The sequence below is a fragment of the Pristis pectinata genome, chromosome 17, assembly GCF_009764475.1.
Source record: "Pristis pectinata isolate sPriPec2 chromosome 17, sPriPec2.1.pri, whole genome shotgun sequence".
Lineage (NCBI taxonomy): Eukaryota > Metazoa > Chordata > Chondrichthyes > Rhinopristiformes > Pristidae > Pristis > Pristis pectinata.
In genome coordinates this window covers 12437547-12450406 of record NC_067421.1, presented here as the reverse complement: position 1 = coordinate 12450406, position 12860 = coordinate 12437547, and the positions used below count along the sequence as shown (strand labels likewise).

Here is a 12860-nt window from a genome sequence, read left to right as displayed (position 1 = left end):
ATTACACAGTGCCACAGATTGATTCAGTAAAACGCTTTTATTAGCAGTATACCGCCAAGGAGAAGTCTCGTCAGCACTCGTTGAGAGTTGCCACCTGAGGTCACCCCAGTACAAAAGAGCAGAGAGTAAGTTATACAGACGTTATCACGCACACTTAATGCGGCTTTGCTAGTTTCGGTCAAGCCACAGAGACCCAAAGGCAGACATCGCACTTATTGTTCAGTATAATTGATTTATAATCAAGAGATTCAAAGACGGGTATCACCCTCATTGTTTAGGACAAGCTTCCTACTCGCTGTTTAATGCAACCGTCACCCTTATTGTGTAGTATAATTGGCTTGCAACCAAGTTCCGGACATAATAATTACCACCTATTCCTGAGCCAGGGGCTTGCTTGCGAGGTATTTTTTTATCAGTTATATGTACAGTCACAGTTTCTTAACCCTTTACTTCCTCATATATATTCAAGAACCTCTGAAGACAGCACACAGTAGATAAGCTGGTTAAGAAGGCATGCAGGATATTTGCCTTCATTAACTGGGGCTTAGAATATAAGAGCAAGAAGATAATGATACGACTATATAAAATATGAGTTAAGCCACAGCTCGTGTACCATGTGCAATTCTGGTTACCACACTATGGGAAGGAAGTGATTGCACTGGAGAGGGTGCTGAGGGAAATTCACCAGGATGTTTTTATTGGAATGTAGTGTTTAAGCTTTCCTTGGAACAGAGAAGGCTGAGGTGGGGACCTGACCGAGTTATACAAAATGATAAGGGGCATCTGTACGGTAGATAGAAGGAAAATTTTTACATGCGTTTAAGGGATGGAATGGGAAATTTAGAGGGGCTTTGGCAAACAATTTTTGCATCCAGTAGGTGGTTGAAATCTGGAACACACTACCTCTGGGGGTAGTGGAGGCAGAGGCTCTCACAACATTTATGAAGTCTCCAGATGAGCATTTGACATGCTTTGGCATTAAAGGCTGTGGGCTGAGTGTTGGAAAATGGGACTAGTATAAATAGGTATTTAATGGCCAGTACAGACGCAGAGTGAAACCTACTTCCCTATTGTGTAATGCTATGATTTGACCAGTAGTCAGATAAATGAGGAGGGGAGGTTGTGGGGGAGGGATTTGGGAGGGACTTGTTAGTTGGAATGGTGGCGATCAGCACCCTTGGAGATGGGGAGAAGAGGGGAATTGGCTAGGCCTTGAAGGATCAGGGCTTTGGGGAGTTGGGTTATCGGCATCATTGGGCTATTGGAGGATTGGGCAATTGAGACCATCAAGAATCAGACCCTTGGATTTATGGGATCAGCGGCAACATCAGGGTAATGTTAGAGAAGGTCAGTGTCATATTTGGGGATCATGGGGAAATTAAAAGGTTGAAAAGTAAGACGCTTTACCTTAAAGGGATCCCAATCCTCCATGGAATTAATCACCTGATGTTCTTAGTTCTAAGGTAACTTAACCTAAGTTCTCATTATAATCTAAAAGGGGGACTGCATGAAGAATAACCTTAACCACCTTCTGTGGGTCTAATTTAGTAATCAGAATTATGCAGTTGAATTTCCTGGCCATTCTCTGTCAGGCACATGATAGGTTGTGATTAGCAGACTATGTCAAAATCAAAGTACCCCTTTCCGTAGTTTTAACCCATTTGGAGAGTTGTCATTATCCCTTTTAAGATGTGGTGCCCAGAACTATTTTCAATGCTCCAGATATGGTCTGACCAGCGTTTCGACTAGCATAGCTCAACTTCTTTCCCATTGTACTCTAGTTCTTTAGGAAATAAGGACCTCCATGCTATTAGCCTTTTGGATTATTTTCTCTACTAGTCTGTTATTTAGTGACCTCTGGGCCTGCATTGATTGTTGCTTCTAGTCATTTAAAAAATATTCTGTTCTATCCATTTATATATCCAAATTGGATGCCTGGATTTCTCCATTTGATTAATCTCTGAATATCTCTTGTAATTTTACTGTGACCTTCTATGTTTACAATGCCACCTATCTGTATCGTTAGTAATTTTAGAATATGCGGCTTTTTATATCCTGGTTTCTAAGTTGTTCATACATGATAGGACAAGTTGAGATCCCAGCACAGACTCCTGTGAGAGCCTACTTGTCTTATCTTACCAGTTTAAGAACCTTGCATTAATTCTGCTCTCTATCTACTGTTTCCCAGCTAATCTCCTAAACAGTCAAAAATTAGACCTTGACTGCATGAGCTTTAACTTTGGATAACAGTTTTTTATGAAAGGCATTTTTGCATGCTGCCTGGCATGTCCAATAAATAACATTCCCGTTTGCAAATTTAGTCTATAATTCCCTGGTTCCCCACTTTTACATTTCTTCAATGGCCTTGGATCTGAACAAATGATTGTTAAATTTAGAGAATCATATTTATGCAAAACACATAACCCTGAGATTTGTCCTGGTGATTTGTCACTCTCTATTGCTATTTTCTTCATTACTGTTAATTTGCTTATGTTAATTATAGAGAGTCCCCAACCCTGAGTCAAACTTAATAATTCCACGGGCTCACTTTTTTCCTCATTATCTCTTACAATATCACAGTTCTGATTTCTTTTTTAAGGAGCCCACATTGGATTTGATCCCTTTTTCCTAATATAATTAAGATTGATCTTGATATCCTTTGCAAGTTCCTTTTCCTTTTGTAACATTACTATTTAGTCACCCTTTGTTGTTAATTGTATATTTCCCATTCACTAGGATTTTTGTAACTTGGGTTTCTCTTTTAATTTAAGATTGTCCCAAGCATGTTTTTTCCTTCATGTCTTTGCTCCTTAAAGGTATAATCATGTTCTGTATGATACTAAATGTGTTTTTTTTCCATGTCTCCTGCATTGTCATTTTTATCTATTAACATATTTGCTAATTTTATCATCTCTCCCTCATCCCATTAATGTCACCCTACTTAAATTTAGAATCTCCCTTTGTAACACTGCATTGAACTTGGTTGTATTTTAGTTGATATTAGATCAATAATACATTTATAATTAGCATGTTAACTAAAGCTGGCATTTTGCACATTATTAAATCTAATATGACCCTGACTCCAAGTATTTCTAAAAGTTGAAATTGTTGCTGAAAACTGCACCAAACATATTAATTTGCTGCCAGTTTTGCTGTGAGTTCATCTGCTTATCACAATCTTCATGATTGTTAAAATTTTCCATTAAAATTTACTGTGTTTGCAACATTCCCATGTAATCCCTATTTATATATTCTGTTAGTTTACAGCTGCTACTAACAGGTCTAAACATGACTCTCACTCAGTGTTAAATGTCTTTATATTTTTTAATTCTACCCATATTGTCTCTCCTGCCTACACACCTCATGTCACTTTTTTTGTCACTGGAATAAAATCTTCCTTAATCACAAAGGCTAGTCCTTACTGCCAGATTCCCTGTTCTTCCTGTAGATCTCTTAACTGATATTGTTATTTCTGCAGTTTTGCCAATTTTGTACAGTTCTCAAGCTTTCTGTGTAATCATTTCCCTCTGGTTAGTGATAGCCCTGGTCTGTGAGTGTTACCCTAAACAATCTGCCTCTCAACTGATTTCCCTATACCTCGACAAAAAACATACTTTAACAAGTTTTCAGAGAGATCTCTAAGCTCTTCTGAAAAGCTTGGATGCTTGTTCCTTTCTTCCTTTGTACAGTGCAACTGAAATGTTTTACTATATTACTAGTATAAATAATTGTTACTGAGATGGTTGTCATACATAGTAAGGGATGAACTCTGAAGTCCTGCATAAGTGAGGGAAGAAGCTTGCCATCTCGATTAAACTACCCACTCCCCACCCTGCCTCATCTACAAACAAGTCTGCAGTTCCTACATTAGCTTCATTAGCAAACTCGGAACCCATGGAACTGGAGTGCAGACTAGTCATCTTTAATCCCAAGAGACTTGTCTAGTACAGAGTACTTTATGGCATGCAAGAGAATGAGGTAAATTAAGAAGCTGATTGTAAAAGGTACGTCAAGATTTTGATATGAATATTCAAAGGTAATGTATACATGAACAAGATGCAATGAGTTTATTTGATTTCTGATCAATGAATAGTGAAATGGCACTAAGGAAAAAGCCCAAAAATTATTTTTTGTTAATCTGTTATGTTGTTGCCTTAAAGTCTGTGAACATAAGGTTTTATAGTATATGGGATTGTTCACATTTCCAAGTTCCTATTTCCGTGTTCTTGTTCTTTGCTTTTTAAAAGGAAGCTCAAAGGTAACACATTTTCCCATCTCTCATCAGCACCTAGAACAGGAAAAACATGAATTGCGGAGAAGATTCGAGAACCGTGAGGGAGAGTGGGAGGGTCGTGTTGCTGAACTGGAGAGTGATCTGAAGCAACTTCAAGATGAGCTGGAGAGGCATCAGGTCCAGTTACGTGAGGCAAACAAAGAGAAAGTAATAGCTTTGCGGGAATTATCTGAACAGAACCAACGGCTCCTAGAGCAGCTCACCAGGGTAAGTCTTGCATTGGATGGTACTGATGTACATCTCTCCTTTAATTTCTTGCAACTGACCAAATTTGCTAAGTCACATTTGCAATACTGTTTTACCCCTCCAAATGAAGATAGAGAGATACTGTTAGTGGAAATAATATTCGTGCCAGAGAAAGCATTGCGTTTTATTGGCAGAGTGGCATAGAGGTAGTAGAGAGAGAGTTCAGCAGAATGCAAAACTAAGGGCAGAATGACACAGCATGAATGTTGCCATTCAGGTATATTATGGTAGCGTATTACCAGAGTTCAGAAATGTGTTAATAAGGGATGTCCAATGAGGTTGTGTTGGTGAAGTGATTTTTAGGGTGCAGAAATACAGTGTAAGGGTGTTGGGGATTGGTGTGTACTAAGTGAAGGTTTCAATCCTGAGAAATTTGCATTTTGTACTGTATGGTTTACTTCATTTCCAAAGATATAAAGAAGGTATGAATCCTTTGCAGACGGACTGCTGTACTTTCTGTTACCATGGAACTAGAGCTCTTCAATTAACTTTAAACTTATTTTAGAAAAAGCTGTGTCACAGGCTGTTATTGGTCTATGCTGCTTGTTGTTCCAAATGGGGTGTTTCTCATTTAGTTTTAAAACAATATATTCATAAGGAAGTAAAGACTGACATTGCATGCATCTTCAGTAAATTCCATTGCACATATATGGTTAATTACATATTACACATTTCTTAACCCATTACATTTCGTATTCAAATTTGCTTGCAAACAGTTTGTGTAATGCTCAGCTTCACCCTGTTCCTAACCAATGCCAAATTCTGCTGTGTTCCCACTGGCCCTACAGTTGGATGCACCCAGTAGAGACATAGGGATAGATATTTGAGTGGAAGAGAGTCTGTGCCATACTTCAAGAATGAATATAAAAACAAGTTCCTGATTCTGGGACATCTGTAATAAAAGCAGAAATAGAAACTGAGTTTCTGAAAACTGAAACCTTGGTTTCTAAAATTCCAGTATCCAATCTCAATGATTATGTCTGCATGCTGTTTAATTTTCTGCTCATTCTTGTCCAACTCTTGCAGAATTGCGATTTAATTATGGTTCCTTTCTTCTCAAGAATGATCCTTACTCTATGCCAGTAAATTTATTCCAGTGACTCTCTGCAATAGGATAGCTGAGATCAGTAACTTGAGGATTGTAGGCTGCGAACCTGTATCCTGCCACTATATGGCACAATGTACTAAGAATGCATATGTTTGAATTTTATCTGCTCTGGCTCTAGAATATTTGTATTAATTTGATCAATGCAAAGCAAAGTTTTTAAAACATTGATATTCTGGAAAGAAGTTCTGAAGGAATCCAGTCATTAAACCCTGCCTTATCCATCTGGTTATTTTTTTTTTGGTGGCTCCTAGGTACTTTCACTCTAATCCGAGTGTTTCTGGCTAGGTATCTCATCATTGATTTTTTTTTAATCACTTCCAAACTGCCTCACCTGTCACCACCTGTTCTGTATGAACAAAGCAAATCTGCTACTTAAATGTAGCTACAATCCTGATTATTATTCATCTTTTTGTATGTGTGAAACAGATAAATTTAAAACATGTTCCATGTCTGATTATAGATGTTTATTCACGTGTTACACATTTCTTAACCCATTACATTTCAAATTTAAATTTGCTTGTAAACAGTTTAGTGTAATGCAATTGAATTAAGGCTCATTAAAGAGATGTGTGTGAGAAGGGAATTAAGGGCAAATGTGTGCTGGAATAAACCTAGTATGGAATGAGAAATTTGGTTCATCACAAATTCAGTTCATTACACTTGTTAAGACTAAATAAGTAGCTCCAGTTTCCTCCATGTATTGCCTTGTGTTTAACATCCACTAAGTGTCTGTAAGTTCTTAATGCTGAATGCTTTTGATTTCATTATTTACTTGTCTCTTTTGCATTCTGTTCTGCTATGTACTTCCCCATCCAAAATGTTTGGAAGGTTAGTTCTAATTGCTAATTTAGACCTTTTGTTTTCTTTTGCTGCAATTTTAGTTGCTCATCACTTGTTGTAGTCATGGTTTGGAATGATATCGATATTTGACACAGTCAGCATTGATAGTGGAAGATGGTATTATGTTAAATTGTTGACATTGTCACATATTTTCAACACAAGACTTGGATGTAATGAAACACTGTGTGGCTAAGCACAGCTCCAATGCCATATACAAATTCGCTGACAACACCACTATTGTTGGGTGAATCATAGGTGGTGATGAGTTAGCGTACAGGAGCAAGATAGGACACCTGGTTGAATGGTGCAGCAACAACAACCTCTCAATGTCAGTAAAACTAAAGAATTGATCATTTATTTCAGGAAGGGGAAAGGCAAACATGCACCAGTCTACATTGGTGGATTGGTGGTGGAGAGGGGTAGCAGCTTTAAATTCCTGGGCATTAACATATCAAATGACCTGTCCTGTGCCCAGCACATAGATGCAATCACAAAGAAGATGTGCCAGCATCTCTACTTTCTTAGAAGGTTAAGGAGGTTGAGTTTGTCACCAAACACTCTTACAAACTTCTATAGAAGTACTGTTGAAATTATCCTGACTGGTTGCATGATGGTCTGATGCGCAGGAACATAAGAAGCTGCAGAGAGTAGTGAACTCAGCCCAATACATCACTGGCACATCCCTCCTGAAAGTATCTACATGAGGCACTGCCCCACCATCAGGCCAAGCCATCTTCTCACAGTTACCATTGGGCAGGAGGTACAGAAGCCTGAAGTCCACATCACGAGGTTCAAGCTATTTCCCTTCAGCCACTCAGTACCTGAACCAATCTGCACAACCCTAATCACTAGAGATACAAGAGGCTGCAGGTGCTAGAATCTGGAGCAACAAACAGTCCGCTGGAAGAACTCAGTGGGTCAAGCAGCATCTGTGGAAGGAAAGGAATTATCGACATTTCAGGTCAAAACCCTGCATCAGGACGCAGGATTTCGACCCAAAACATTGACGGTTCCTTTCCTCCCACAGATGCTGCTCGATATGCTGACTACTTCCAGCAAACTGTTTGTTGCAACCCTAATCACTACCTCAGTAAAATAACACTGTGACCCCTTTGACCACTTTGCACTACAGTGGACTTTTTTGTGCTCTAATTGTGTTCTTTCTTGATTAATTTTGCATAATTTATGTTTATCTTGTGAATGTTGTGCCTCTAATGCTGTGTGCCTGTGATGCTGCTGCAAGTAAGTTTTTAATTGCAGCTGTGCATCCATGTACTTGTGCATTTGACAATAAGCTCAACTTGACGTAATTACTTATGATCATGTGTGTTACACTTTTCACCTTGTACAGGTTTTATTTTGTCTCAAATCATTGTCATAGTCTGGATTTACTTAGTGCCCTTCATTGCTTCTATACATCGCTTTAACTAGGGCAGAATGACACTACAGCAGATTTTCATTTGGGGTTTACCTGGCAAGCAGATCTATTGAGCAACAAAGGAGCAAGTCAATGACAGCAAAATCATGCTTTTATTCCCATTATGGTTGTTAAGCTTTGCAAACCCCTCATATTATGTAAAATAAAATCTAGGCAGACACCAGATACTGCATGGTGCTTATACCATAGCACAATACCAATAGAGTGCTGAGATGTCTTTCAAATGAGATTTTAAACTGATGTGAAAGGTTCCATGGAATTATTTCACTGAGATGAGTTCTCCTGGAGTCTGGCCAATGACTATATTTTAACCAACAAGTTATCTAGTCATGATCAGGGATCAGTTTCTGTGAGCTTGCTCTATATAGACTGTCTTCTGTGTTTCCTGCATGATTGTGCATGAATACCTTGTTAAATGTTCTTAATTGGCTGTAGAGTGCATTGATGAAAGTTCTTTTTGTCTTACTTTCCAACCTTATGTTAAGCTAATTAGCTTGGATTTTTTGGTCAGTGGGGAATGAATGACATATCCTCAGAGACTTTCTATGCATTCTAGCACTGTGGTACAGTAATTAGAGATTTATTTCAGTATGGTGGATCTAAAACCTGTGTGAACAAGGCAAGCAAATTTTGTACTCAGTCAAACAATCTGGACAACAACTTCCTGATTTCTCTTTAACTGTGCATCTGTAGTCATCAGGCATTACTTTTCATCAGTTTAACAATTTGCTTCACTATTCCCTTTATCACCAAAACCAGGCATTGGTACTCATTGGCCATGAGGTGGGAAGAAAGGGAAAATTAGGGTAGGTTTGTTTGAGGAGCCAGAGGAGTATTACTGCAACTTCTGGTTCATAAGCAATGGTAGGAAAAGCAGTTAACTGCTTTATCTAATGGCTCCTGTTTTCTATGGCTATGTAGTTTTCCTTTCCCTGGAAAGCGTAACTAGCCTACATTAAATTTCATTAAGGTTCCCAACCCGAGCAGTGCACCCTGATTGACATATTATATTGGACTGTCACTTCTCTTAAGACTGGGGCATTGGCATATTTTCAATCTGCCTGCGTAAAAATAGTTGGGCAAGATTTGGCACCTTCACCTCCTCTCTGATCTCTTCCACCTATTGTGGGGCATTTAATATCCAACCCTCTGATGTCACATGTTTATGATGGATTGGGGTGTAAATGGTGTACAACTTCTTTGGAAAGGAGAGCTAAATTGATAAACCAAATCACTTCAGAGAAGCATTCATGTGCAAAATGTTTTATTTTAATTATATATAATTAAAAATGCCAATATCCCTAATTAATTTTCAGATTTCTACTGAGCACAAACAACACAATTATGGTTTCTTATTTAAAATGTAGTGAATTATGACTGGTATTTTATGTATTAGAAAACAAAGTTTGTTTAACAAGTCTTGGGCATTCCCTGCTCTGCAGACACAATTGCAATGTGGGTTATATCCAAACAATATCTTGTCATTGTTTTACATATCTACTGCTTCACAAGTTAAAGTTTAATTATTAAACCAATGAAAATTTGCTTTATCTCCCATCTTCCTTCCTTCCTACCTGTTCTCACAACCAGCCATTGATCGCAAAAGCACTATATGCTTCCAAACCAAGCTACTCAAAAGTCTGAATTTTTAAGAATTTGTACTTACCTGGTATGCTGTACATACCACCCTATCCACCTTCCATTCCCTAATAAGTTTTGGTCATGTCAATTTAGGGTTATTTTTGGGTTATATTAGGGTTAATTTAGGGTTAAAGAAAATTGTTTGTACAGAATATGTAGCCACTGATGCAGCTGCACTGGGAGTGCTTGATGCTAAGACTGGATGATGGAAATAGAAAGTGTTCCATTGCCTGTCAACAGTGCCCTTCAGGTTGAGCATAGGAATTCACTAAAAAAAAAATCTGGATGCTGTTGCCATTATCTTAAGTCCATTTAACTTTTATCGGATCATGCTGGTGACACTTGAAAATTTTAAAGGTAGACTACTCAAGATGGTATGGCATGTGATTTTTTAAAAAATAATTCATAGGATGTGGACATCACTGACAAGGTTGGCATTAATTACCCTTTAGAACTGGTAGGTCATCAGCTTGAATTGATACAGTTCTTCTAGTAAAATTATACACTTGCGTTTAGGCTTCCAGGATTTGGGTCAAGCAACAAATGACCAATAGCAATATATTTCTAAGTGGCGGAACAGAGTCAATGGGCCAAATGGCCTAATTCTGCTCCTATGTCTTATGGTCTAAGTTAAGACAGTATTCAAATTGGAGGGCAAGGTGCAGGTGCTAATATTACCCGGAACCCACTGTGCTCCTCTTTCTTGCTGGTAGAAATCATGAATTTGGGAGGTGCTGTCGGAGTAGCCTTGGGGAGTTACTGCAGTATATTTTATAGATGGCATGAACACTGCTGCCATGGTGTGCCAGTGATGGAGAGAATGAATATTTAGAGTAGTGGATGTTAGTCAACCAGGCTGCTTTGTCCTTGGCAGCTGCATTTGGTGGTGTTAAATCTGCATTCAGCTAGGCAAATGAAAAATGTTCTGTTGCACACCAATGTAGCACATAAATGCTGGAAAGGTTAGTAAATTAGAATTTGGAGTCAATTAACCCCATTTCCATGTGTATTTCATCCAAGTTATCGATTAGTTTTATTAATAATTGTGCATTTGGCTGAAAACCTCTTCCAGTGATCAAGAATCATCATTATGTTCACTTCTTTCTCTAACCTTTTAAATGTAAACTCTTTTATTGTATGGATCCATTATTTTGTTTTTTTTTGCTTCACTAGTATGCATTAACAGTATTTATCTATTTATATTTTTGTTTCACACTTTATTGAGTAATTTTAATGTATTATAATTTTTAGTTGGATCTAAATTCAATTTATCTTGGATGGATGGAACATCCCTAAAATGTTTGCAATGTATTTCTTGAAAGAAAGTGGGGTAGGGATCACCAATGGGGAAAAAAGTACTTGGTCTTCTCAGTACTATTCATTAATCTGCACAAAATAGTACATTGACCTACTTCTAAAATCCCATTTAATAACGTATGGAGCATAAAATTTAAAAAGAACTTGCATTTGTAGAATTATTTCCCTGATATTTTGTGACATGCCCGCTAATTTTGCTTTATTGGAAAGGAATTGCATTTCCCACAAACAACTCTTGAAATTGTGAAAAATCCATGACTGAATCGACCTGGGTCTGTAAAATCACAGGCTGAGGATGAATTGGTCATGGATAAAATATCTGCACAAGTCCAGTCTACTACAGGAGGGCCAAACCGAGACTCTGGTGGAATTTATGTAGCAAATACATTTAAGCACATCCTATAAAGGGGCTATTCTGTGAGATATTTCTGAAACGTCAGTGGTGCTACAAACGAGACTGAGATAAGGTTCTGTGGCTGTCATTGTGAACTGATTTAAAACATTCTGAGAATACCTAGGGTTGTGGAGGGCAGGTCTGAAAATTGCAGTAAGAAGCCTGATCTCATTAATATATTGCTGCTAATTTTAACATCTATTTGCTATAATTACTGTACTCCACTGGTGTGACTGATAGTAGGTTATGGTGTACTGCTGAGTTGGCTAGTCAGCCACAGTTATCTAGGTACTTTCAAATGAGAATAATAATGTATTTTTACATTTAATTAGTTGATGATTGTATGTCCTCATTAGAAAGTTCATTAAGGGCTTTGTGACTCTACCACCTGGGATATTTGGAAGACGGTGTGCTCCCAGCAATTTGTGGAGACCAGCTCTCCCTCCCATGCAAATGGAATCAATCATAAGTAATACATGTAGAGATTCCATTCATCCTTGTAACTTTCCTGAATACTTTTGGGACAAACAAATCAGCCACTGAAGCTGCTCCAACATGCAGAAAGATTATGGTTGGTCTATCCTTCAATTCTTAGCTATTTGTCATAAATCTTGATATCTTTGGCTAATAAAAATTTATTGATTTCATTCTTGGAAGCTTCAAATGAACAACAGCCATGACCTTCGCAATAGTTCATTTATGCTTAATGCCACGTGCTTCTCCACGCAAACTCTTAACCTGTCTCTTCACTGTCAATAACTCAATCTTTCTCAAAGTTCTCCGAGTCAGCAATTCCATTTCAAGCTTCACCTCCTTCAGCACTGTAACAAATGACTTTTTCTTCTTCCTTTATACTGTCAAGAATCGCAAACTTCCATAGCTGTTGAATACAAATGCTACTGCATATCTTACTTCCCATCTGCTTTTTTTTGATCTCATCTCCTCCCGTGTTTTCACTGTTCCATCTAATCTTCCTCTCTCTGATCTGAATGATCAGTCTACAATAGATGTTTTAGTTTCATATATCTCCTTTTTATATCCCCAACTTAATGAATTCCGAGCTCGGCATGATATTGAGGTCTTTTTGTGTCTGTGCCACTGGCCAGAAGTCATCGTCCCATTTAATGGAACCTGTCTCTGATCTTCAGAATCCAGATCCATCTGAACGCTTTCCTTTGGCTTCTTGTCCTTGCTCCATCTTTTCACTGCAAGGTGCAAAGGTGACAGATTAGCCTCAGTTGTTCCACTCTGCCCAGTCAGTCTGGCCTTTCCCTTCTTGCCATGTTATATTTCATTCACAAAGGATGAAATGCAAAATTGTCATAAAATCTGTAGAGAAGGGCACTGCTGTTTTTATTTTGCAAATTGATCTCTTCGTAGCGAAGGTTGAACATTAGCTCTGCCACCATCTCATGTTTCCCTCAAAGTATGACCCATCATTTAATATCAGGTTATTGTTTCCAAGATGGCCATTGATCTTCTCTCCTCCAGAGAGTTTCCCTCCACAACATACAAACACTAATACCCCTAATCACACACAACCTACTTCCACTGCTTCCTATAGATCCGTAAACAGGATTGC

General features: G+C 38.2%; 1 protein-coding gene across 2 annotated transcripts in view; it reads left to right on the top strand.

The window, feature by feature from the left end:
* LOC127579398 (BICD family-like cargo adapter 1) overlaps positions 1-12860 on the top strand; it is a 67808-nt gene that overhangs the window by 14112 nt on the left and 40836 nt on the right. For both annotated transcript variants that reach the window (XR_007957664.1, XM_052032171.1), the window contains exon 2: positions 4286-4501. Coding sequence is in view for 1 of the 2 variants with exons in the window: in XM_052032171.1 (XP_051888131.1) it covers positions 4286-4501 (216 nt within the window). In the remaining variant the exon portion in view is untranslated. The remainder of the gene's footprint in view (positions 1-4285; positions 4502-12860) is intronic.